The following is a 27,172-nucleotide window of genomic DNA, read 5'->3' as shown; positions in this document are numbered from 1 at the left end:
GCAGCTAGGCCCAGCTCCATTCAGCACCGTTATATGGCCTCACCAAGGCCCTGCCCAGCAGGCTGCCCGTGTGTGAGATGATTTGCTGACCCTGGCACAGCACGTAGGTGCCAGCTACTGGGGCAGCCTGTCCCCAGCTCCCCACAGCTTCCTGGCTCAGGAAGGGGAGCAGAGCCAGCAGCTGCGGAGTGCTCAGGGCTGAGGAGCTGGGATGAAAGCAACTTAAATTTCGTACCGCAACCAAATGACCGGGCCCCGAGCTGGGCTGCTGTGGCTGGCTGGGGCTGAAGCCAGCCCCCTGCAGCAGGACAGGGGCCAGGCTGCCAGGGCAGGAGGCAGGTGTGGGCTGGACTGCCTGTGGCAGGGCCTGGGCTGGCGCCTAGAGGTGCTGGCTGGTTGGAGGGCAGGGTACTTTGAGGCTGCGGGTGGGGCAGTTCTTTCCCTGCTGCTACAGACCCCTGGCCTGCACTGCGTCATTGAGTAGCTCCCTTCCCCAGGCAGCAGGACAGGTGCAGACGCACCAGTAGCCAGGACTGGACCACGTCCACGTCCCCTATAGTGCCCCTTTTGCCAGCGCCTTTACTCTGCCCGCCTAGCCTGCTGCTGTCCCTGGAGTCACACCCGCCAGCAGCAGAGCCAAGTGCCCCTACTGGCCCTTGCCAAGCAGCACGCCAGGCGCACTGCCTGACTTTCACCTCCACGGAGGAGGGAAGCCACTAGCATGACATGCTATTTTGGGGGCTAGTCGGCCCAGCAGAAACCAGAACATGTGGCCTGTGGGTCAGTCTGAAATGCTGAAATCTGTTTTCACCTGCAATTGGGCTGGAATTGTGAAGTTTTCACAGACTGGACATTGGGAAAAGAAACGTCTCCTTTCTGAAACATTGAAGTGATCCTCTTGTAATGTTTCAAGTGATGTATTTAAATCCCACGTAGTACTGGAATTCCCACTTTATCGTGTAATGTGAAATTCAAACAGCAACAAGGAAATCAGAAAGGAACAAAACAGACAACCCAAAACGCAAAGTGAAAGTCAAAACAAAACATTCCATTTCCATTTCCAACCACTTTGAAATTTTTCCATAGAAAGGCCATCAAAATCCTCACCCTCCCGGGGGGCATTCTGCAACTGAGGAAAGGTCATTTTCTGATGGAAAACTGTCCCAGCAAACATTTGTCAAACTACTCCAGGCAGCAGAACAAGTGAGCTACAGGGCCCCCTGAGCGGCACCGGGAGTGTGCTCTCTGGGGAGGAGGGAGCCCTGCCATGTGCTCTGCGACCAGGATGGAGTACTGAGCGACAATGCGGCCGAGACTAGCATGCTGGTGGCTGGGTTTTTATTACTGTTATCCAGCTGTCCCCTGCTGCTTGTGCGAGCCGTTGGCCATGCCCAAGGGGCTGGGGAGTTGTAACGGTGGTGCTGGTTTCCTGACCCTCCCCTGGCCAGGCGACTCAAGCCCCTTCTATTCCCATTTCATAGCACGTTTTATTCTTAAAAATAGAGTAGCTGTGCCAAGCAGCCCTCTGGCTAAAGGCTGATGCTGGTGTGAAATGCACCATCATCGTCATTATTATTAGCGCTCCTTGGCAGCGGCTTCCAACTGTGTCAGCCCTGCTTGGCGCCACTGGGGCAGCTGCACCGCACCATCGGGAGCGCTGGCACAGCCAGGGCATGTGTGCATGCACGAAGGAGAGACAAAGACCCTTCTAAAAATAGAAGTATTGTGCTGAGTCATTGGAAACGAACGGGATACAGAAAACACCAGCATTAGATTAACACGAGCTTGTCAAGTCCTGCTCCCCGCACGGTGGGCTGAGCATGCTGGCAGAGACATTTCCCTGCTTCCCAGCCCACAGCCTGAGCTGAGGAGCAAGAGGCTGTCAGGAGAGGCCTCTCATTTATTGTGTCACGTGCTGAGTTTTCCTGTCCTTACTGCGGGGATAAAGAGCTCAGGGACCTTCCCAGTGGATGGAACCAAAAGAAGCCAGACTCAATAATGGGGATCCCCAGGAAGGATCACAGAGGAGACCGTTATAAATAGGGAACAGTAAACACAATCATTGGAAAGAAGAGACAGCTATAATCACAGGATTCACTGGTGCAAACACCCCTCCCCCCATACAAAGGATTCTGGTAACAATAGCTTCATTCCAAATGTGGAGCAAAGGTGAGCATCTTAAGGGACACCATGAGAAATCTCAGCCTTGGGGAACCTGGCTGGGCAGTGGGGGAGGGGGTGGAAGAAAAACAGGGCTCAGTTGATTCAGCTCCTTTGCACGTTCATTTGGCTTTCCCGGAGAACTCCTAGGGCAATACCTGAGACGAAGAGGTCTAGGAGACACTCCATAGTTTGATAAAAATGCAGTACATGTTTTGTGCCTGGGGGAGCTCGCCTGGTCCATCCTGCTTGCCCCAAACAATGGGAGAGCAGCTTCCAGCCTCCCTCCACCCCAAATGCAAGGCGAGCCTGGATGATGTCTGGAGATGATCCGTCATGTATCCAGAATTTCCCGGGTGGGCGACTGCTCGTGAGACAAGCCCTGTGTACTGTGGAGAGTCTGGTTGTGAGAGATGGAGTTCTGCTGGAGCTCCAGGGCAATGGCATTCTGGGGGAACTCCTTCACCTGCTTCTTGTACTCTAGGAAAGTGCACACCTTGGTGGCGATGGCAATAATGTTCTTGCCAATGAAGATAGTGGAGACCCGGCTGTCCTGGAACAAGACCATGTTAATGGCCCGGATGAAGATGGTGACAATGTTGATGGTGACCAGGCTCAGCACAGGGTAGAGCATCATTTTCTGTGGCGCAATGTGCTCCCCTTGCATGCTGATCTCACTCAGCGAGACACAAGGCAGGATCAAGAGCAGAATGTAGCAATAGAAGAACATGAGCCCTTCTGCCCAGATGGGAAGCCCCGTCTTATGTGGCTCCCACAGGTTGGCCTGAATATCTAATATATCCAGCAGGTCCAGGGCCACCCAGAAGAGGCGCCCGCGCAGATCCTCCTTCTTCCTGAAGGTTCGTATGTACTCCATGCTGTCCAAGGCCACCAGCACCAGGTAGAGCCCTGGCACACAGATGGACAGGAGCAAGGTCAAGGCCTTCCTGGCCACGGTCTCCAGATTCTTCTTGTCAGCTTTGTAGTTCTGGAATATAAAATAGAGCTTAATCTCCAGCACGAAGATGTAGAGGAACCACAGGATCATGGCGTAGCCCCGCTTGGCGGTCTTCACCTCCGCCCCCACCCAGACTGCTACGTAGCGCAGCACAATGAGGAAGCAGATGTCTCCCACCAGGACGATGATGCAGACACCGATCTTCCGCGGCCCTTGGTTCTGCTCCACCAGGTAGGCATCCATGAAGGCCATGCTGGTCATGATGACAATGGTGGTCAGACACACGTGGCGCTTGTCAGGCGGCGGCAGCACCATGGTGAGGTAAGCTGCCCTCCCGCTCTCTCACGCGTGCGACTCCTTGTTTCACCTCAGGCGCGAGCCTGCATCAAGGGAGGAGGCCCAAGTGATCGGTGAAGAGGCTCATCCATTACAAAGAGAGCTCCTTAGCGACCGGGAACAACCTCCCCATAGGAGGACAAAGCAACAGACCCCCCAGCTCCCAAGGGTCTCTCGTCAGAGTGCTGCAGCAGGGAAATGCCCCAGGGATTCCCAGTCACCCTTCATAACAGCTGCTCCCAAAGGCTTCAGTCTGGTCGGCAGCAAAGCTGGTCCCCCACTGAGCCCTGCGATAGATCCTTCCAGATACCACCTCACATGCATTCGTGTCAGTAGGAGGGGAGCCAATGCCCCAGCGTGGCTTGTGGCCAGCAATTCAGTGTCTCTAATGTGCTTCCTGGCATCACACAAGAAATTTGCCTCCAGATCCCTGGAAATCAGATTAACAACCAGGCCAGCAAGACAGACCTGCGCTGCCAGGAGCCGGTCGGGGTGTGAGACTGGAGATGCAGCTCAGGAAATGGAGCTTTCCTTCTGGTGCATGGCCCAAGGGTCAGAGGTCAAGGGCCTCCCAACACCTCAGCTGGGATTCCCCAGTCCCTGCATTTGTATTCTCCATAGCGAACCCTCCTCCTGGCACTGGGTCTAATTCCTCCGACTGACTGCGACCTGCAAGAGACCAAGGAGAACACAGGTTCAGGGCTTGCTCGCCATGCATAGCAGGGGTGAACAGATGCATGTGTGGACAGCTGTCCGCTCCAGAGGGGAGAGGAAGGCTTGTAACAGAGCCTCCAGCCCACTGTGGTTCCCTTAACCCTCCACCCACCAGTGCTGCTGGAGTGTGGAGAAACATGCACAACCCTCTTCTCTTCTCTCACAGCTCCAGTAATTAGCCCTGTCAGGGAGCCTGCCTGCGGCTCTTGCTCGGCGCGGCGCTGCCAGGCATTGCAATTACATGGACATGGGTCAGGAACTACACCCCAAATGGCCAATGGACAGAAACCTCCTCCTAAGAAACTGAGCCCCCAGGTGCAGCAGAGTCCTTGCAGGTGGCTGTCACACTGGCCTACCAATGGGCTCTCGCCGAGAGAGCTCAGATGTGAGACAGGAGAAAGCCCTAAGGTGTCGGAGACAGCGTGAGTGAGGGCGACTCAAGGACAGTGTTAAGCTCACGTGTAGTGAACAGGAACAGCGCGAGACTGAACACCGATGAGCCAATACTGGCATGTCCAATATTACGTTCAATTAGCCAATGAAAACACCCAGGGGTTGGGCTGCTCCAACCACCGCTCCCATTGGGGTCTGTACAGAAAGAGACAGAAGGAGAAAATCTGGCTCGCGGTGTGACCTCCACCACCGAAGCCTGGGTCTCAGCCCTTCTTTGTGCTACCCCAGAGAGATGTCCCAACCACAGAAGGCCAGAGACATGACACAGCCCCACCTCCACCTGCTGTGGCTGAATCCCAGCCACCAGCTAGAATGTGGGGGCTGTTTGCCCCCCGATGCATTTTCTTCCTTCTTCTCTAGCCCAGTCCCAACCCTTCTGCCCCAGGCCTTGCCCCTTGGGGGGCCGAGAGCCATCCCCCACCTTGCTCAGGCCTTGGCAGTGTCTCTCAGCTGCCCTGCCGATGCTGGGCCAAGCCTCCAGGTCTCAGAGTGGTTATCAGACCATGTGGTGGGTCTGGTTTCTTCCAGCAGTCTGGGTGCACCAGAGTGAGAGGCTGCATTTTCTGCCTTTGCTGGTCTTTTCTCTCCCCTCTGCTTTGTTTTGTTCCGCCTTCTTAGGAAATGGGATACAAGCACTCCAGCCCATCCCACCTGACTTCACGTTCCCCCCAGATGAACGCTGGTCAGACAGGGGCTTTGAAGGATCTCAGCAGAGGGGAAAGGGAACAAGGGAGGCTGTTAGAAAGACGGACTCCCCTAATATGTTGTGTTTCAAAGGAAGGAACGCTGGCCCTTCCATGCTGTATGGTTAGTAAAGGCATTGGCAGGCTGGTGAATGGGGTGTTGGCCATGGCATGGAGCCAGCCTCTGTGTACCGATCGCTGAGCCGTGTTTAACCCTTTCTACTGCTGGATGGGGTGTGGGTTAGCTGACACCAGTATTCCGCCCATCATGTCCCACCTTTCAAAGAGGAGCCTGTCCCAGAGGCTGTGTGTGTTTGGGGCAGGTGGTCTCCAGCGTCGGGACAGCACCAGGAGGTATGCGGGACGTACAAGCTGTATTAATCGATACAGAAACCTGCACAGGCAAACGTACAACCAGTAACACATTTAACATTTGGAATGAGATGGACGAGCCTGAGACTCAGCAGCCAATTGTGCTGTGCCCCCCTTAGAATATTTCACCCCTGCCCCCCGCTTTGCTCCCCCGGTCTGTGGGAGACTAGGGCTAGGCCAGCACTCCATCAGCAGTAACCCTGGATGCGTCCCTCTGCTGCTAGTCCGCGCTTGTGGTTTTGTGGGCAGTTCGATCGCGGTCTCTGGCCAGAGCTGACGAGAGGCGGCAGAAGCCTCGTGTATTGGCTGTCCCTGGTGCGCCAGTGAACGCTATGGGGCTGTCTGGGGCAGACGCTGGCATATGCATTCAGAGCTGAACATGGCCTCCTGGGCCACTGCCTGAGCCACACATTAACAGCGGTGGGGGGTCACGGAGCGAGCCCAAACTGTTGACAAGATGCTGCCACCCTTCAAGCCACACGGGGGCCTGTGCCTGATGTACATGAGCTGCTGCACACAAGGCCAACTTGGTTCCAAAAGGCACAAATGAGCACCGCACACTGCCCTCCGGAGCTGCCGGCCGCCGGAAGGAAGCAGCTACCCTGGCGGTTCCTGCTAATTGCCAGGAGCGACTGGGCCAGCGCTGCTGGGCCAATTCCCAGCCTGGGGGACTACGAGTGGGTCAGGGTCAGGCCTCTGTCTTGTACAGTGACAGGAACCACGGGCTGCACCAGTCTGCTGGGCAGAACCTCACACTTCTACCCAGCAGTCGGCAGGCTGGGACACAGCTCACAGCCCGGCCTTCGCGGGCTGCTGACTGGAACAGCCAGAGGAGCTGCCACGGTGCAGAAACGTGGCTTTGTCCTGTAGTCCCAGCACGCCGCCGTCTGGCGCAGCAGCCAGGAGAGCGCAGGTGGGGGTGTGCCTGTTTAGCAGAATGCAGGGGGAGCTGCAATGTCTCGTGCCGCTCGGTGACGTATCGGTGACACGGCCAAGCCAGCTGGGTGTGCGATGCACAAGAAAGAAGAGACGTCGGTGCAGTGCTTCGCCCACACCTCACGTGGTGCCTTGGCTGCAGAAGGTCAGTGCGCCTACTCCAGCCGTGGCTAGCAGACCTGGTTCTTCCAGCGCCAGCAGGAACAGCTCATGGCACAATGCCCCTTGCTAACAATCCGTCCCAGGCTGAGAGGTGTAGCCACCCCCATCTTCTCTTCTACTCTCCCCAAGCAGCTCTGCTCTCCCCACCGCTGCAACAGCAGGTCACGTGGCCAGCAATGCACCTGAGAAGGGGGCCAGGTGTCTGTCACTGTGGTACTACTGGCTGTCCCCCCCGCTGTCGGCACTTTCAAGCAGGGGCAGTCCCTCTTTCTGAGTGATGTTCCAAGACTTTTGCTGCACATGGGGCTGTTGTGGGCTCTCTGCAGACTCAGGCAGACACCACGGCATCAAGTATGCTTGGGTCATAGTCTCAATGTTTTCTTCACAACTGCCAGGGCTTGAAACATGCTTCTCTTAAAGGGCATTCAGCCGAGATTCTGATGTCACCACGTGATGGGAGACAGGGCACTTGGCTGCTGCTTATGGTGCCTGTGCCATACTCCAGCCTGGGGGAAATCCCCTGGAGCTATTTACTAGAGCTGACTGGGGCATATTGACCCCAAACTCTGTGAGCACCAGGGGTTGGGTATCAGTTGACTTGAGTTTGCCAAATGAACCACTTCCCGACAAGTCCTTGTAGAAGTAACATGTCGGAACACATTAGAGTCTCTGGGTTAGTGGTTAATTGGTAGATGATGGCGCGCTTCCCGTGGGGAGTCACATGACATTCTTTGTGTTCTCTGACTGGAGGCTTGAGGTTTATAAATAGCACTCACGCCAGAACAAATTAGTGAGGTTTCCGATCCATCGGAGAGCTACAGGGAGAACAGATACCAGGCCTGGGGAACTTTAGGATACTGACGATGCTTTACATAGAAAAGTGCATTAAATGTGGCTTTGCGTGTGGAGCCCAAATCTCACAAATGCTGGATTCTGCCTTGCTAGAGGGGCTGCGAAAGAGAGATGCTAGATTTAGCGTCCGTCTCACAGAATTGATACTGACTCTCTTCTGGTTTCAGTAATTCCAGGTAATTGCGTGTGCTTATTTGTAGCCCACAAGGAGCTGAAATAGCTCAGAGGGTGGGAACTAGGGCTCAGACAGCAAATGATTTTGTCAAAGGCAGAAAGTACATCATTAGCCAGGGCAGAACCTGAATTCTGGCCTTTTGAATCCCTGGACAATGCCTTAACCACAACCTATTCCTCCTACAGCCTGCGTTCTCGAGCGGTTCCCAGCACAGACCTTGGAACAGCTGCTTTCCATACATCACGCAGAAACAAAGGGTAGAGGCATAGACAAAACCCAGCTCTTCTAGGCCCCAGCTTAGCTTTGCTGCTACTGCTGCCTCTTTTCATTCACTGGCACTACGTACAGCCAAGGTCCTGGAATGCCACTGGGCCAAGGCAAGTCAGCTGTGTGGCTCCCAGATAGCAAGAGTGGCTGACTGTTTCTCAGCAGCAGTGTGACTAGGTCAAACAATACTTGGCTCTGGGATAACAGTGATGTGTGCTCCATCCCCAGCTGGGATGGATGTGACCTGGGCACCCTCTGTTACTTTGTCTGGCAGTGGGAGACACAAGCCTTGGCCAAAAGGAAGACTGACTGTCCACAAGAGGAAAGGGCAGAGCTGGCTGAAAATGAGAATTTCAGAGTTGATAATTCACACTGCGTGATGGCCAAACAGCAACCACATGGAAAAGAAAGGAAAAGGGGAAAGAAAAAAGAAAAAGAACAAAGAGAGAAAAAAAAGTGGTTGCATCGGGTGTGGGAGTTAGAAATACCCCAACATGGAGGACTTACTGAAGGCATTAGTACAAGCAACGGTGGCCCAGCAGGAGGCCAACCGGGTGCAGCATGAAACAAATAAACTCTTAATGGACCAGGCCACTGCACATCACGCCCTTTGTGGAGAGGTGATCGACTGGCTTCGTGAGCTGGTGTTTCGATTTCCGGGGAGACAAGAGCATGAGAACCCTGAGAGCCGCAGGCTGTCTTCCCAAGATAGGGCTGGGAGATGAGGTGGAAGCCGACCTCCTCGCGTTTGAGAGGACTGTGCAGCAAGAAGCCTGGCTAGAGGACCAATGGACCAGTATCCTCGTCCCATTTCTTTGTGGGGATGCCCAGAGGGCTTACTACGACTTGCCAGCTGAACATGCCAGAACCGACCCTAGGCTCAAGGAGGAGATTCTGGCCTGACTGGGGGCGACTCCAGCTGTCCAGGCTCAGCAGTACCATGCGTGGGAGTACCAAGAAGGTAAGCCACCAAGGGCTCAGCTGTTTGAACTGATCCACCTTCGGGGCACACCTGGGAGTGGAAAAGACCCAGGCATGGACCCTACGCCAGTTTTACTGGCCAGGGATACTTGAGGACATCTGTCGATACTGTGCTTCCTGCCCACAGAGCCAGCTGCATGGTCCTTGCCCCCATCTGAGGGCCCACTTGGTGCCACTACCCATTATCGAGGTCCCATTTGAATGAATCATAATGGGCCTGGTGGGTCCATTGGAAAGGACCACCCGGGGACACAGTGTACACTTGTGGTCCTCGATTACGCCATGAGACACCCTGAAGCTGTGCGCCTCCAGAATACGGCCTCCCAGAATGTTGCCAAGCGCTGGTGGAAATATTTGCTCGAGTTGATCTCCTGAAGGAAATCCTGACTGATCAAGGCACCCTGTTCATGTCCCATCTGATGAAGGACCTCTGTGCCCTGCACCACTTACAGACTTTGTGGACCTCAGTCTACCATCCTCAGACAGATGGCCTCGTGGAGAGGTTTAATTGTACCCTCAAGGCCATGATTAAAAAGGTCATGAGCAAGGACAGAAAGGACTGGGACATGCTATTACCCTTCCTCCTGTTCACTGGCTGGGAAGTACCCCAATCATCCATGCAGTTTCCCCCTTCAAGTTATTGTAGGGGTGCCACCCAGGGATACTTCAGATATAGCCAAGGAGAGCTGGGAGGGGGAGCCAAATAGCGGGAGGAGCACAGAGGAGGGAACCACATAGCCCAGGTCACTCCCATCGTGCAGAAACACATGGAAGAGGCTCAGGGAACAAAAAGGACCTATTGTAACCATCAGACCAAGATACAACGATTCCAGCCGAGGACCCGGTTATGGTGCTGGTCCCCACTACCAAAAATAAGCTGCCGGTCTGGAGGCAGGGTCCCTATGAGGTCACTGAGCCAGTCAGAGAGGTAAATTACAATATACACTAACCAGGGCAGTGAAAGCAAGAACAGGTCTATCTGATTAACCTCCTGAAACCCTGGCAGGAGAGGCCTGTCTGGTGGCGCAAAGGGAGGAGGCCCACCCCCTGGCCGAAACCGTAGTACTGTTAAAGGTGGGCCCCGAGTTAACACCAGCTTAGAGAAGGAAAACCCTCAACATGATCACCCGGAACCAGGGTGCGTTCTCAGAGAAACCTGGCTGAACATCAGCAGCCGTCCACCAAATTGTTACCAATCCTGGGGCCCGAGTGACGACGAGACCCTACCAGGTCCCAGAAGCCAAAAGGGAGGAAATCGAGGTGGAGGTATGCAAAATGCTGAAGATGGGCATCACTGGAGAATTCTACAGCCAGTGGTCCAGTCCCACAGTACTGGTACCAAAGCTGGATGGCACCACGTGCTTCTCCAATGACTTAGGCGACTGAATGAAACCTCCCAGTTTGACGCCTATCCCATTACCGCGCATTGATGGGCTGGTAGACTGCCTGGGCAGCGCTCGTTAACCGACCACAGGCTAACTATCCTGATGCTACTGGCAGATCCCGCTGGCTGAGGATACCAAGCAGAAGACGGCATTCTCTACACCCGAGGGGCTATGTCAATATACTGTTCTTCTACTTGGCCTCCATGGGGCGCCAGCCATCTTCCTGTGCCTCATGGATAAGCTGCTGCGGTCCCACACCAGGTACACAGCCGCTTACCTGGACAACGTAGGTATTCACACCCCAGACTGGGAGACTCATCTGGAGAGGGTACAGGCTGTCCTGGACACATTTAGGCAAGCTGGCCTCATGGCAAATCTGACCAAGTGTGCTGTGGGGTTCGTGGAGGTCAAATACATCGGGTATGTGGTGGGGAAGGGGTGGTAAAGCCCCAGTTAAACAAACCAGAGGCCATTCTGCAGTGGCTTGGGCCTAAATGGAGGAAGCGGGGCTGAGCTTTCCTGGGAGTTGTGGGGTACTACTGACAGTTCATCCCCCACTTTGCAACACGGGCCAGCCCCCTGACAGACTGGGTGAAAGTTCGAGGCCCTGACCCACTAAAATGGTCCGAAGAAGCAGAGAGAGTGTTTGAGGATCTACGAACTGCTCTCTGTAGCAATCCAGTGTTGATAGCCCCACCTTCACCAAGTCATTCATCTTGCAAACAGACACGTTGGACATGCGGTTAGGGGCAGTCCTGTCCCAGGTGACTGGAGAAGGAAAACATCCAATCTCATATCTTAGCAGGAACTTGCTCCCCAGGGAGCGGAAATATGTGGTTGTCGAAAGACAGTGCCTTGCGGTAGAGTGGGCTATGGAGGCCCTACGATATTACCTGCTTGGACGTTGGTCACCTGGTCATGAACCATGCCCGCTACAATGGATGCAGTGGAACAAGGAGAATGCCAGGGTGACTCAGTGGTTCATATCCCTGAAGCCTTTTCTATTTTGAGTACAACGCAGGGCAGGAAAACAACACAGGAATGCAGATGGGCTTTCCCAAATGCATTGCATGGTGTCCCAAGCTGCCCAACCCCTTGGTGTAGAGCAGGGGGTGGTGGGGAAGAATATATGGCTGACCACAGCCTGTGGGGTGCAGGGGCTTGATGGAAGGCAGATATACTGGATGGTGGGCTAATGCTTTTCTGTCCCCCGATTAAGCCCAATTAGGGCAGGCAGCTGGGGCCTCATTATCAGTCAGGCACAGCTGAGGCTAATCTGCACCCGTGGCCAGCTGAGGCCTCTGGATTTCCTATAAGAGGCTTCCCCCCAGGCAGCAGGGGGAAGGAGTTGGAAGGTGCACAGGGGAGAGAAGGCTGGAGCGGAGCAGCATGAAAAGGTACCAAGGGGAAGTGGTGGGCAAAGTTGCCCAGGGTGAGGTCACTTCATTAGGGCAGGGTCAAGAGCCCCACTAGCTGACTCTTGTTCATTTAGGGACCCTGGGCCAGAGTCCAGGGTAGTGGGCAGATCTGGACTCCTCCCACCCTTCCCCAGAGGGCTAACTCGTGGGGGCTGCAAACGCCCACACGGGGGCATGTTTTGCCCCCACCCAGGACTCGCCCATGATGAGAATGGCTCGCTAAGCAGGGACCCCTGCCTTGGGAAAGACCCCGGCAGTTAAGGGGCCACTGTGAGTCTCTGAGACACACCAGGAATCCACCAGGAAGCATAGGGACCCCTAGGGGGCTGACGGGGGAATCTGTCACAGGGCTTAAGCTGCAGCAAGGGAAGTTTAGGCTGGACATTAGGAAAAGCTTCCTAGCTGTCAGGGTGGTCAAACACTGGAATAAGTTGCTTGGGGAGCTTGTGGAATCTTCATCACTGGAGATATTTAAGAACAGGATAGACTGACACCAATTGGGGATGGTCTAGATGGTACTTGGTCCTGCCATGAGGGCAGGGAACAGGACTCGATGACCTCTCTAGGTTCCTTTCAGGTTTAGTGTGCTGTGATTCTGTGTTTCTATGACCTGGCTTGAAACAAACCCAGCTCTGCATTGTGATTTTCCTGACAGGATTCCCACAGAGCTGAAATCTTCCCACAGAAAATGTAACTCTCGCAGCGACTCACGTTTCCCATCAGCCAGGCCTTTCCATGCACAAGGCCCAGTCAGCAATTAGAAGAAGGGGAGACATGAACACATGGCCAGCTAACTGGGTTCCTATTAGGCTGTGGGGCACTTTTTCTTAGGGCTCTTCGGTGGGGCAGAGGTCACCCTGCAAATGTGTCTCAGGTTGTCTGAAAATGGATGAAAGGCTCCAGGAGTGGTGGCTAATGGAGCTCCCCACTGGGACTGGTACACGTCTGCAAGCATGGCTCAGAATCCCTCCCCTGGTATGGGAGCTGCAGGCAGCACTTTGCACTGCTCTCATCAGCAGAAGCATCCTCCTCACACACCTTGACTGTTCCTGGCTGCCTTCAGCGCTGTGATTAGTTCTCTCTCGAGATTTCAGATAAAAATATACAGCCACAGCTGTAACTGCTTTTTAAACTCCTGCCAGGGTTTACTGGGGATTTACAGCCAGGGCTGCATAATTCCGGCTGCATGAGGGCTCTCAGGAGGAAATGGTGGTTTCTGCCTTTAGGTGTTTCTTCTCTCAAAAGACACAGACTATTTAAAAAGCTGTGGATGCCTCAGAGAAGCTCACAACATGATTCTGCATTTACTTCCCATCCTTTGTCCTTCCCTTTGTTTCCCCTTCCCTGAGCCTCCACTGGGGCAATGACAGCTGGGGAAGCAGAGGAGCTTTCCAAGTGTAAATCCTCTCAGGAACATCCCCTGCCCTCTGGATAATCGCCCTTGGGCACAGAAGCTGTCAGAAATACCAAGATTACTTTGCCCAGTGGAAGGGTTCTCCCAGGAGGCGTCAGCAGTGACGGAGGAGGTATAAGGCCTAAGCACAAAGCTGGTTTCACAACAGCAGGCCCCCCTTCAGTCCCTGTGGGGGTCCCTAACACCCTGAGGGGCACATGTGCAAAGGAGGAGGGACAGCTGTGCCTGGTTAGAAATGCCTGCAGTGTGATTGGGAACACCGTGATGTACACACTAATGCCAAGGGGACCTTCAAGCTATCAAGTAAGGCACAGGTATGCAGGCCATGGACACAGAGAGATTCTCTATGTTTATGCAGCTGCCATAAGGGTTGGCAGGAGTGATGGATGGGACACCCTCGGGACCTGACCAGTGTTGAATCAGAGAATTGCTGGACCACAGGAGGCCAATATTGTCTAGCAGGGTTACCAACACTTCCACTGATTACTGGGCTCTTAGAACAGCAACGAAGGGTCCTGTGGCACCTTATAGACTAACAGAAAAGTTTTGAGCATGAGCTTTCATGAGCACAGACTCACTTCTTCAGATGCTGGTCTTGGAAATCTGCAGGGCCAGGTATAAATAAGCCAGAGCAAGGGTGGGGATAACAAGGTTAGCTCAGCCAGCAAGGGTGAGGCTTACTACCAGCAGTTGATCTGGAAGTGGGAACACAAAGGGAGGGGAAGCTGCTTCTGTATTTAGCCAGCCATTCGCAGTCTTTGTTTAAGCCAGAGCTGAGGGCGTCAAATTTGCAGATGAATTGTAGCTCAGAAATTTCTCTTTGGAGTCTGGTCCTGAAATTTCTTTGCTGTAGGAAATTTCAGGACCAGACTCCAAAGAGAAATTTCTGAGCTACAATTCATCTGCAAATTTGACGCCCTCAGCTCTGGCGTAAACAAAGACTGCGAATGGCTGGCTAAATACAGAAGCAGCTTCCCCTCCCTTGGTGTTCACACCTCCAGATCAACTGCTGGTAGTAAGCCTCACCCTTGCTGACTGAGCTAACCTTGTTATCCCCACCCTTGCTCTGGCTTATTTATACCTGGCCCTGCAGATTTCCAAGACCAGCATCTGATGAAGTGAGTCTGTGCTCACGAAAGCTCATGCTCAAAACTTTTCTGTTAGTCTATAAGGTGCCACAGGACCCTTCGTTGCTGTTACAGATCCAGACTAACACGGCTACCCCTCTGATACTTGGGCTCTTAGAAGACATTTACGGGTAAATTACAGCTACATAACAGCACAGAACACTGCGAGCCAGGACTGGTGGCTGTAAATAAACTTTAAGGGACCACAGGAAACTCGGCCACACCCATGATAAGTGGTCATCTGACTAACTAAAATCATGCTGGCCTGCAGGTGTTGCCAGACCAGAGAGTGCTCGATTAGAGAGGTTCAAGCTGTACTAGTCATAACTTCCTGACAAATCTGCCATGTAAGTAATAAAAAGAGCCTCTTGGAACAGCTAGAAGAGATCACCTGGGGCAAAAATATTTATTCACACAACTAATCAAACATTTGCTTTCCATAAGAATTCTTGCAAATTAAACCCAGCTCACCTGACTGCTCCTAAATAAGGAAATTAGAAAGTCACAGATAAAAAAATTAACAAATTTGTACTGGAAACCATGAGGCTGTGATTGGCTAACACGAGGCTTCTGGGAATACTGGTGCAGAGGCCAGAGGTAGCAAGTTCCTCTGCAGCTTTGGCCTAGAACAAGTATGTCCGCGCTACTGAAATCTCTGTAAATGTGGGACCAGCCAAGCGTAGACATTGATCAATATGTTAGATAAGAAGTTGTTCCCCTGCTAAGCACTTACGCTAATAGCAGAACCAGTTACACTGGCACGCAAGTGCATTCCGCAGTCTTCCTAATCACTAACAGCTTTAGCTCAGCTGGCCAAGTGAGTCTGGCCAGTCAGAGCCCTAAGTACACATTGTGCTAATGATAAAGGGTTCCAGTGCAGCCCACAAGGCAGCTGAGGTGTGGAGGGGAAAGCAGCAACCCCAAACAGTGCATCCAGGCTCTGCCCTGCCGGGCCAGAGTAGGCCCACACGCTCTGCTGTGGAGAGCAGCCAGCTTGCGCACAGCCACTTGAGAAGCTCTGAGCCACACACTGCAGAGCCTCAGCCTGCTAATTGCACCACATGGTCGTTAACTGCCTGATCCCCAAGGGTGCCAAGTTAAAGGGCAAGGAAAATGTCACTGAGTGTGCCAGGTCCCCTCTATGCTCATCTAAGAAGCCTGTGACCAGGCGTCTCTCTAATTTTTCCATCCCGGGCAGACTAAGTTTTGTTATGCTCACCGAGGCATGGGTGGATGTGCACCACTAGAAGAAACATGCTGCCAGCTGTGGGGGCTCCGCTAACCAGCTAGGCGGCACCTGAGCCTCTGTCTCTGTCCATTCATCCATCTATCCCGACCCGCTCTCACACACACAGAGCAGTGCCCCTTACTTTAATCATAACCCACAGCCCCTCCTGCTGACTCAGCTCCTCGCTCCTCACAGAGCTCTGCCAGCGCTGCTCAGTCCAGACCCACGACACCCACCCTTAGTCCAGCCCTGGCGTTCCCCATGACCAGCTGTGCTGATGCCCCTCCAATGTGAGCTGCACACCCCACTGGTATTTCAGCTGCGGGCTCCACACCCACAGCACCACTGAGGCCTGACCCACAGCTCCCTCTGTTAGCTGAGTGCTGGCTCCCTGGGTCCATAACCTCCAGTCACGCCCCACAGCCCACCCTCAGTTGTCCCAGTGCAGAGCCCCCTGTCCTCCGTACTGCCCTTATCCCTCCCGCTCATGCACCCTCTCCAGCTCTGCTAGCACACCTGGTAGACTTGGAACCTGTTTGTTGAGGCTCTGCCCTCACCTTGGGCACAGCTGAGGAAGCAAACTTAACCCCGGGGTGCAGCGCTCAAGGTAACCAACTGGACTGCCTCCCTGGCCCCGCCTTACCCACCCTGGCCCTGTGGCCACACTTCGTTCCTGGGAAAGCCAGAGCTGGGTTTGGTTGTCCTGGTTCTTTGTACTACTAAGCCCTGTTTTCATGGCTCAGGTTCGTTATTTACCGAGCGTGTCCCTGCAGTCCCCGGCCACCCTGTCCTGACACATCCTGCACCATCCCAGCAGAGCTGGCACTGCAGGGCGGGTGGGTGACAAGTGACTTCCAAGCCCTCCCTGGAGTCCTGTGAGTTTTGTGGCTAGTGCCTGGATCAGCCCCTGCCCTGCTCCTGTCTCCGCTGGGAACCTGGGGCTGCAGAGGATTTATAGTTAGTTGGCTGTGGCAGCAGCACCCCATGCTGCCAGGCTAAGGTGGGAATGGCTTGGAGCAGCATTTGAGAGGGGTCCTCGCAGGGCAGCACCAATCACTTGGATGTGTCCAAAGCACTGCTCACGCTGACTGAGGCATCCAAAGATTTGTGGTGTCATCAGCCGTCAAGGAAGTCCATGGCCAGGGCTGTCCCTGGGGGGTGCAGGGCCTGGGCCAACACTCCACCCCCCAAGTGTCCTAGGTGCAGGGCCCGGCCACATGAGCCAGGGGTCACCACCCCTCCACCTCCAGCTTCTCGGAGACCAGTGCTGCCAGGAACCACCACAGAGCAGAGGTGTGTGTACTGCAGATCAATGGCAGAGCTGACTTCACAAGACAGTCTCAGTGGAAGCAGATGGCTCCTCAACCAGCTGTACCTGGCAAATTAGAGTCAATTATTTTCACTGATTTCAGTTCTGCTAGTAAAAATGAGAGAAGCAAAACCCAACAGAACATATGTCACCCAGGTAGTCAGAGCACTTAAAGAATCATTTCCCCTTTAATTGGCTTGATTTCTTCCAGCTTTACTGGATGTAAAACTGACGCTCCCCTTTGTTTAGTCTTTCATTAGCAAAACGAGACGATTCTTGTGCCCCTCCCATGATCCTTTCCATTGGGCTTGTCTTCAGATCATGGCCTGCGGCACTCCTGTGTTGTGAGCAACCACTCAGAGCACAGGCAGGAGGGAGTGGCGTGAGGTAGGTGTAGCGTCAAACACCTGTCTTGGGGCTGGTGATCCTGCCATGTGGCCATATTTCTCAGGGACATACCTTAGCTTTACAGCAATGGACAGTGTTCTGCTGTTCTCCTAGAAAGGTGGTGCCACATTTACTTTCTCCCAATGTCTCCGCTTCCATGTTTCTCCAGAACTTTGCCAAAAGATTTGCCAGCATTGTCTGTAATCCTGGGGCTGGATGGGACCACAAAGGAGGTACAGGGCTGCATTTGGGGCAGCTCGTCCTGTCCTGGCTGCTCTTTGGGGGAAGAGATTCTCCACTTTAGGGGGCCCTTTTCCTCCAGCCGGTGTCACAGACAAGACAAGGTTTCCACATCCTTATCCTTCGGCACCAATAAAAGTGGGCAGCTTCTGAACCCAGGGCTGCTCCAGTGGCATCCCAAGGGACTCGTGGTTTGTGGGATCAGGATCAGGCCCACTGTGCAGGGAGACCCCATGGCAGGACCCCAGTCAGCCACTCTTGGGCTTGGAAACACTTTTTCTTTCTTGAAAAAGACAAAGCTCCAGGCCTGGCAAAACACAAGTGTGCAGGTCACCGAACGCAGGCCAGTGCATGGCAGCAGCTGCTGAATTACACGCTCAGAAGATGTAAGTGTTCAGGCTTCAGAGGAAAGCGGGTCTCCACTTCCATGTGTTCATGCATTAGGGTTGTCTTTACTCACCTGGGGACAAGCTGTACAATTTGCTCCTGAACGCTATCAAATGTGGAGTCCTCTCTGAAGTCCACAGAAACGCTTTGGCTTTGTGTGAGGCCCAAATTTGTCCCACCACCACCTCAGCAGCCCACCTCTCAGAGCAGCTCCACATCCATTCAGAAGAAGGCAGACTGGACCACCGACACTGCCTCTCACAACAGCCATGTGCACCTTGCCGGGCTCCCCCCCGAGTTCTTCCCCAGCTGAACCCTGCTGAATGTCTGTCAGCTGGGCCCAGAGCTGCCTTGGGTGCCACTAGCTGGACAGTGGGAACTCAGTGACGAATGTGATATGCAGGTGCAGAACGTGGCTGCCTTAGCTCCTAAATGCTATTGCTTCCACTTCAGCTAACACAGAGCTGCCCAAGTACCAGTCAGCTTCCAGGGATGTAACAGGGATTTGAACTCAGACCACCTCTGTCCCAGCCGCATGTCAAGATCATTAGTGCTCCACACCTGGCCCAGAGTCAAGGCTGCCTTCTTACCCTTGGAGTGGGAACTCTTCCACCCAGGGACCATCTCCGTGTGTCGGGACTGTCGTAACTGAGCATGATGGGCCCTTGGGGGCTCTTCGGCATGACCCCAGCCCAGATAAACGTTTGTGGGGCTTTAATAAAAACGTTCTCTTCAGCCGACGGTGGGAAAGGATGGCAACTGGGACACCAAATAGCACCAGCTGCACCAGCAGAGAGATGGGCCAGCCTGGGGTACATCACATGCACCGAGGGGCCCACAAGGGACCGAACGATCCAGGCCAGGGAATGGAATTCCCAGACACAGCTGCCATGGGAGTGAACCCCAGTGGCTCACAGTGAGCCGCTTTCTGACAGAGGTTCAACATCTTTCCACTCCAAATCCCCCGCCTCTGCCAGAACGTTAATGAGGTTGCCCCTCCAGTGCCCTCTCCCTGTGTCTGCTGCACAACTGCTAGATGACATGGGAAGAAGGGTAGAGCCCTGCCAATCCCCAGCTGTCTGCTTCCTATGTGCAGGTATCTGCATTTACAGAGGGCAGTGTGACTCTCCACGGCTCGGTTTCGCAGATATCAATGCAGATACACACTTTGCATCAAGACCCCCTGCACATTTGTGGCTGTCCACGTTAGCTCTCTCAGTATCTGCAGCCGTGGCTGCCCTGGTGGATATCCGCAGCACATTTCTGTGTATATAACTGCAGAGGTGGCTGTTCTCAGTGTGTGTGTGCCAGGACTGCCTCATGTTCCCTTGGGAACTCGGTGCCCGACTCTCTCCAGCACCTGTGCCTGTCCCGCTCTGTCACTGCTGGGTTCTCGGATGTCCCTGCCCCAGACTCTTGGCTGGGCTGTACGTGAGAGCGGCCAGCAGAGGTGGGTGGATAGCATTAGTGTTTAGCTTTGACGCAGTCAGCGTGTTCTCTGCTGGCAGAGATGGAGACCCAAAGCCTAGAGCTGAGCCTAGGGCCAGCGCAGGGTCCCCTGGGCCCTCAGTGTCCTTCGTTTCTAAGGAGGCAGAGTTTGTTCACCCAGAAAGCTTCCCTCAAAGCACTTGGCAATAACGGACCAGCTGAGCCCTCCACCCTCACTACGAGGGACAGCTGGGAACCGCCTGGGAAGAGAACGCAGACACAGGACTCTCGCCCCAGAAGCAATGGCCAGTGGGGAGGGGATGGGGCTCTTCCTTGACACCTGGCTAGGGCTGGGGGCTTTGCAGAGCCTGGCCAGACACAATGATCTCAAGAGCTGAGGCAGTGTACTAACACGAGTGGTGTAAGCAGGACTGGAGGTGGGCGATTCTGGGCAGAGATGTAGACAGTGTGGGAAACTGGCAGTGCTCAGAACATTCCCAGTAAACAGTCAATGCATTCTGGGGCACTGAAACTATTCAGACATCGGGGTCAAATCCAGCCAACTGTTCTGGCCCTAGGTTTTGGGCGGGATGGGAGGAGGGTTTTGAAAGATTTCATTTTGGTGCTTTCAAGATGAACTTTTCTGGGGTTGAATCAATGTTTCGTTTCTGAATGTCCCTCTGAATTGACATTTTGTTTCAAAATTGCTTCAGAAGATCTCATTCATCCCAAAGATACATCCTTTGTTCTGTTGCTACATGGGAAAAAATCCATTTTTGTTTAACCCTAACCAAATTTGAGATTTGTCAGTTTGGTCCCCAAACCAAGACTCGATGATGTGCTCAACTTCGTGGGTGGCAGTTCTGGCTGGAGCCTATGAACGTTTATTTTAACCAGGCCTTAACAACAGGGCTGCCCAGGTGCAAATTTAGCAGCTGCTTTTTCCCATCCTTATTGTTCCAGGTAATGATAGCATCTGCATGCAGCTTGGAAAGGAAAACAAATGAGGAGAGATCACCCTAAGCCTCTGAGCAAGGACAGAACCACTTTGCTGATTATTATTATTCCATGTGATTTAATGCCAAAACCAAGTGAAGTTGCATAATTTGCCAAAACTCTGCCCAAACTCCTAGACACAATCCAGCTGGGCAAAATATGCTGTGTGTTAAGCAGGCCTTAAATATGCTGCTGTTTGCCTTTGTGTGGCCTTAAATATGCTGATTCTATTTGCAGTTGGCACTTTATGTGGTACCACTAGCAACTGTGCTGTTATTCCGCATACTTCAGATTTATCCTCCCCAGCAGATCACGCAGCTAGCTGAATCTCAGGGCTGATAGTGTTGCCCCATCTGTTGGTATGGTGTTCACACCATAGGCACTTTGCAATGGCTTCCTTAATGTGAGAGTAACTCTTGCAATTATCGCCTAGTGTCTACACAGGGAGCGCTGTGGAATTAACGTGGATTAAGTCCCCAGGCAGTGCTGACTGAGCTCCCTTGCTTTCCACACCAGCATTTCAGACTTTCAGCTGACAGCCAGCCTCTGTGCTAGCCCATGGAACAAGGGGGGCACTGGCGGCGCTCCCTGCCCCTGCCCCTGCCTGTGCATCTCCCTCACCACCTCTGCCCAGAGCCAGCACAGTCACACCACCCCCAGAGGCCACAGTTCCCAGGACCCCTCCCTGCCAAAAGAAAGGCCTCCTGGGAGCCCAAAGGAGATGGGGGGAGGGAAGGGGTCAAGCATCCATCAGCTTCAGGGAAAACTCATCTTTTGGGGTCCTTTTCCCAAACTGGAGGCTGGGAAGAACAGCCAGATCTCGTTTACTGCTCAGCGGGAAAATCTCTGCTGCAACACCCGAAGGGACTTGTGAGGCATCCTGGTCTGGGACAAAGGTGCACCTTTCTAACAGTGCCTGGAGCATACCAGTCGGACAACGTCCCTTGGGTCATGGTGGCTTCTCCAGCACTGCTCATACTTTGGGGCCATTCTCTGGTGTGCGTTACGCAGGTGGTCAACGGTTCCTTCTGGCCTTGGAATTGAGGGAGGAGAAAGAAACCCACATGTCCCTCTGCCTGGTCCCAAGCAGAGCCTGCCTCTTCTCCATCCCTCTCTCCATGGTGTGGCTCACTACCTGGGCTAGCTATGAGCTCAGACACACACCCCTGTGGCTGCTCTGTAGGCTTTGGTCACAGCACAGCTCACAAAGAGAGCTGGCAAGACCCTTTCACTGGAACAGTTTTATACCAGAAAATGCAGGCTGCCTAAATTGAAGCTTTTAGAGGGAAGAGGTTGATTTCAACCACACCCCACTGCGCCATGAGTGGGTCAGCAGAAACCCAGTCTTATCCTGCTGTGCCGGAGGGAGGGGAACTGGAGAGGGTGCAGAATTAGGGTCCTTCCCTTGGCACCGCACCTCTGGGACGCAGGCCCGTTTGTCTCACTGTCACAATTGCCAGAGCACCAGCTGTTTTGGTGCATGCTGTGAGCCCAAGGGGGTGCTGCCTCTGGCTCTTTTGATGGACAGCTGGTCTACACTGGTCCCATGGAAGCCAAAACCTGCGTTGTGCTGCAGTGGCAATGATTTCCTCTGCAGCAGCAGACAGCATTGAGCTGGGCGGTGGCCAGCCATGGAGGGCTGCTGCAGGGGCTGGGGAGAGGAGGCCTGGCTTGCTTAATAAGGACTTTTGCCAACTTGGCATCTTTGTAGCCACCCAGAAGGGCTGAAATGATGGCACAGATGCTTTCTGAAGACTTGTTGCAGAGCTAAGGGCCTGGGAGCTGCCCACATCTGGGCCTTCTCCAGGGCCCAGGGGAGTGGGGGTGATGAGAGGTGCCCTGATTCACCAGAGCTGCATCTTTATGAAATCTCCTACTGGCTGGCCCCCAGACCTCCCCAGGGCTGTCTGCTGGGAGGGAGGTGGTCCCCGGAGGGCACTGGCAGAACTGAAGGCAAGGCGCTGGAGTCAGGACACGTCAGTTCTATCTCTGGCAGGGCTGATTATCTGCAATGTGGCAGTGGGAGAGTTCCTGCCCCTTTTTGTGCCTGTTTCCCCATCTACAAAATGGGGGCCAGTGACCCTGACTCCCCTCTCCTGCCGCAGGGAAAAGGCTTGGGGGTGTGCTGGGTAAAAGCCTGGTAGTATTTAGTAGGGAGAGGCCCTGAACCAGTGTGCCCAGGCCCACTCCCAGGGCACTATCTGTAACGGGACACATTGTAAAACCCACCTGAGTTCCTCAGAAAGGTTTGCCTTTTGGGCAACATAAATAAAGCTCCTTGACAGGCAACTCGAGTGAGGAAAACACAGACAGCTGCGAGCTTCCAGACATGACCTTCAGCACGACATCACGCGGGGAACCAGTTTCATTCTGAGCAGGGGAAATGTGTGTGTTGGGGGGCAGGTCCCACAGCAACGCCCAGGGTCCCATGCGGTGCTTCGGGAACAGGCCAGCACTGCCAGGAAGGAGGGAGCTGCAGACAAGACCAGACAGATAAGGTCTCTGCCTCTGAGGTCTGCCAGCCAGATGCTGCGTCTGCTCACAGTGACACTTGCACGTTGGCAGCACTGTGGGAAGCTCCACTGGGATGGCCCTGCCACAGTGTAGGGTATTTCCCATTACCAGCCATTTAAAGATCAAGACCAGATGTTCTTCTGAGAGGGCAGCTCTGGAGGCAAGGAGATACCGGGAATCTGTCACTAACGATGGTGGAATAGTACCAGAGAGGTTAGCCAGTAACAAACATGCTGAACAAACCCAGCCCCAGAACCGACCCTTGGGGGGCTCCGCAGGATACCAGCCACCAGCCAGACACTGAGCATTGGGAGCCTTGTGGGTGTTGACTGCAGCACCACTGGCTGACTGACTCAGGGGCCGTATTTGTTCCAGCGACACACCCTCCCACTTTCATCCGGGAAAAGAAAAGTCATCCCAGTCCACTGGGCACTGAGGAATCAGGTCTCTTCTTCGGTCTTATGCCCTTCCTTCCTCCCAGCCTCAAACACAGCAAAACCCAATCTGTCCTGCTGATGTCTGTCTAAATCCCAGCTCCCTGGCAGCAGAGCTCCGAGCTCACTCCCAAACCTCACCTGCAACAGCCTGCTGCGCGCTGCTCCAGGAATGCAATTACTGGGGCTTGTAACTTGCTCCCCGATTGATTATAGGTTTTCAGGCTTCTTTGTGGCTCGGTTTAATTGAATTATTGGGAGCTTTCAGCTCCAGGGTCACAAGCAGCTGCTGCTTCCAGCCTTATGCCTGGACAGCAAACAAGCTGCAATTCACGCAGAGTTGAGCCTCACACTCTGTCTGCATCCTTATGGCATCTGAGCCCCCCACCCTTCTGCCATGGATTTAGCCACACATCCCTGAGACGTAGGGCAGGGCTGCTCTCCATGGTGCTGATGGGGACTACAGGTCCAGAGAGACTAACTGACCTTCTCAAAACAAAAAGCAGCCAAGTAGCACTTTAAAGACTAGCAAAATAGTTTATTAGGTGAGCTTTCGTGGGACAGACCCACTTCTTCAGACCATATCCAGACCAGAACAGACTCAATATTTAAGACACAGAGAACCAAAAACAGTAAGCAAGGAGGACAAATCAGAAAAAGATCATCAAGGTGAGCAAATCAGAGAGTGGAGGGGTGGGGGGGAAGATCAAGAATTAGATTGAGTTAAGTATGCAGACGAGCCCCTATAGGGACTCAGAAAGTTCACATCCCGATTTAAACCATGTGTTAATGTTCCGAATTTGAATATAAATGTCAACTTGTCCGTTTCCCTTTCTACAAAGGAGCGATAATTGCTTTTCAGTAACACACATACCTTGAGGTCATTGACAGAATGGTATGTGTGTTACTGAAAAGAAATTATCGCTCCTTTGTAGAAAGGGAAACGGACGAATTGACATTTATATTCGAATTCGGAACATTAACACATGGTTTAAATTGGGATGTGAACTTTCTGAGTCCCTATAGGGGCTCGTCTGCATACTTAACTCAATCTAATTCTTGATCTTCCCCCCCACCCCTCCACTCTCTGATTTGCTCACCTTGATGATCTTTTTCTGATTTGTCCTCCTTGCTTACTGTTTTTGGTTCTCTGGGACTTAAATATTGAGTCTGTTCTGGTCTGGATATGGTCTGAAGAAGTGGGTCTGTCCCACGAGAGCTCACCTAATAAACTATTTTGCTAGTCTTTAAAGTGCTACTTGACTGCTTTTTGTTTTGATAGTGTATAGACTAGCACGGCTCCCTCTCTGTTACTGACCTTCTCAAAGTCACACTGGAACTTCATGGGAAAGCCGGGAACTCAACCCCACCTCCTACGTCCTAGTGCCCTAACCACTATTGCATCCTTCCCCTCTACCACTCCCTAGCAGCGCCCAACTTCCCAAGCAAACTCCTCCACAGGGGAACAAGCAGCCACAGCTGCCAATCCCCTGCACAAGGCTGACTCTGCTGGGGAGCCCGGGGGGAGCCAGGCAGGCACGCCAACAGCTGCACAAGCCAGTGGCACTCTCAAACATGAATCACACTGACCAGCTCTTCAGCAGTTTTGCTGTGTGTCAGTCTCAGGGATGCAGGTTCTGCTGGCATGAGGCAGGGGACAGACAGCCCAGGACACATGGCTCGGAAAGAATGATTTCCCTCCCTCCGGGGCAGCTCCCCGAAGCACATCCCAAGGAGGCTCTTGGCTTCATTAGTTTGAAAGGCAAGAACCCCCCACACCTGGCATATGGTGCATGCAAGTGCATCAAAGGGCCTGATCTGCTCACCAGCAGAATCCAATTCAGGTCTCAAAGTGCCTCACAAACAACTCACTAACAATGCTGCCTAACACCCTGTGCCGTGGAGAAAGAACATACACAGTTGTCTCTGTACCACCGCGATGGAAGGGTGAAGCAGGATCCCAGGCAGCACGGATGCTGCGGGTGATTTCAGGTTTGCTGAACATCATTAACTGAACTGCTTGCTTGGATGAGCAGTCCTGCTCCTAGGGGGAAAATGCCTGAGGATGTAGAAGAGCAGAGATGCAAAGAGTTTATGCAAAGCCATCACCCCCCCTGCCCTGCCTCTTGTCTGGAACGTGTTCTGTGCTAATCAAAGGGAAGGGTGTATCACGGACCTGAACACAGTCAGCTGGAGCAGCCATTGTCTGAGCAGGACTCGGGAACCACCACATCATGGGCAGTGGGTATGAGAGGCAAGGGGAGGCAAAGCCTCCCCTGGGTCTTACTGCTCAACCACTCCCTATCTCTATTCTGACAGTTCCTCAGAAGCCTCAGGAGGCTGTTGTAGCCAGGTGATTCTTCCCCCAGAGTGGATCTATTAGCATACAAGTGTAAACCCTTCCAGCTTGCCAGACCTATTAGGATAACACTGAACCTGTGCAGGAGCCATGAAGGGATACTGAAACCTTTGAACAGGCATATGCCATTCCAGAGTCTACACTCTCAAGTTCTGGACTTACTGACAAAAACTGTCGTGCATTACTGCAATAGCTTAACATTTGCTTTACATATTTCATTAGTCTGTTGCTGAAGATAATAAAAGTCACAGCTCTAAAAAATCCTTGCATAGATTTTCATAGAATTCTAGGGCTTGAAAGGACCTCAGGAGGTCATTGAGTCCAGCCCTCTGCCCAAAGCAGAATCAACCCCAACTAAATCATCCCAGCCAGGATTTTGTCAAGCTGGGACTTAAAAACCTCTAGGGATGGAGATTCCACCACCTCTCTCCAGTGCTTCATCACCCTCCTGGTGAAACAGTTTTTTCCTAATATCCAAGCTACACCTCCCACACTGTAACTTCAGACCATTGCTCCTTGTTCTGCCATCTGTCACCACTGAGAACTCTCTCTCTCCATCCTCTTCAGAGCCTCCTTTCAGAAAGTTGAAGGCTGCTATCAAATCGCCCCTCTTCTCTTCTGCAAACTAAATAAGCCCACATCCCTCAGCCTCTCTTCATAGGTCCTGTGCTCCAGACTCTTAATCATTTTCATTGCACTCCACCAGACCCTCTCCAATGTGTCCAAATCCCTTCTGGGGGGGGGGGGGGCGGGCGGAACGGGACACAATACCCCAGATGTGGCCTCACCAGTACTGAGTAGAGGGGAAAAATAACTTCTCTAGATCTGCTGGAAATGCTCCTCCTAATGCAGCCCAATATGCCATTAGCCTTCTTGGCTACAAGGACACACTGCTGACTCATATCCAGCCTCTCTTCCTTCCACTGTAATCCCCAGGTCCTTTTCTGCTGTACTGCTACTTAGCCAGTCGGTCCCCATTACTCCACCTGCTGCCTTTTTTGTTACAAATTTCCACGAATGTTTAAGGACATCTTTACATCCCATCCGAGAACCAAAGACTGATTTTCCCATGTCACATATTGCTCCTTAGACTCATCCTTGCCGTCTCATCCCCACCTGCATTCATACCTGGCTTCAGCACACTTCTTCTCCTCTTTGTAATGAGGATCATTATGCTGAGAAAAAATGGGCCATTTAGAGCCATTGCTTTACTCCCCCAATAAAAGGCAAAGGGAGGAAGGAGATCATTAAAATTCTAACCCTGACTTCCAACCTCCAAAGCAGCCTTCTTGGCATTCAGCTGTCTCCTTGGCGGCAAGCAGGAGAGATGTGGCAGTGCAGGGGAGGGGAGGATATCACTTTTCAGTTTCCCAGCGAGAGCTGTTCTGTAGGTAGGGAGCTGCCTTTGCAGGAGAGATACAGCTTGCTCAGGAAGTGACGAATGGCAGGAGAGGAAAAGGGGCAGAGTCCTGGTCATAATCACTGACACCCAGTGAG

The 27,172-nt window shown here is 53.2% G+C and overlaps 1 protein-coding gene across 2 annotated transcripts in view; it reads right to left on the bottom strand.

The window, feature by feature from the left end:
- Positions 1-946: 946 nt before the first annotated feature.
- TMEM121 (transmembrane protein 121) overlaps positions 947-27,172 on the bottom strand; it is a 67,450-nt gene continuing 41,224 nt past the window's right edge. For both annotated transcript variants that reach the window (XM_075002987.1, XM_075002986.1), the window contains exon 2: positions 947-4,123. In XM_075002987.1, the coding sequence (XP_074859088.1) occupies positions 2,495-3,433 (939 nt within the window). In that variant the 5' untranslated portion in view covers positions 3,434-4,123 and the 3' untranslated portion in view covers positions 947-2,494. The remainder of the gene's footprint in view (positions 4,124-27,172) is intronic.

The sequence above is a fragment of the Carettochelys insculpta genome, chromosome 9 (genome assembly GCF_033958435.1).
Source record: "Carettochelys insculpta isolate YL-2023 chromosome 9, ASM3395843v1, whole genome shotgun sequence".
Classification (NCBI taxonomy): domain Eukaryota; kingdom Metazoa; phylum Chordata; order Testudines; family Carettochelyidae; genus Carettochelys; species Carettochelys insculpta.
This window is presented reverse-complemented; position numbering and strand designations above follow the sequence as displayed.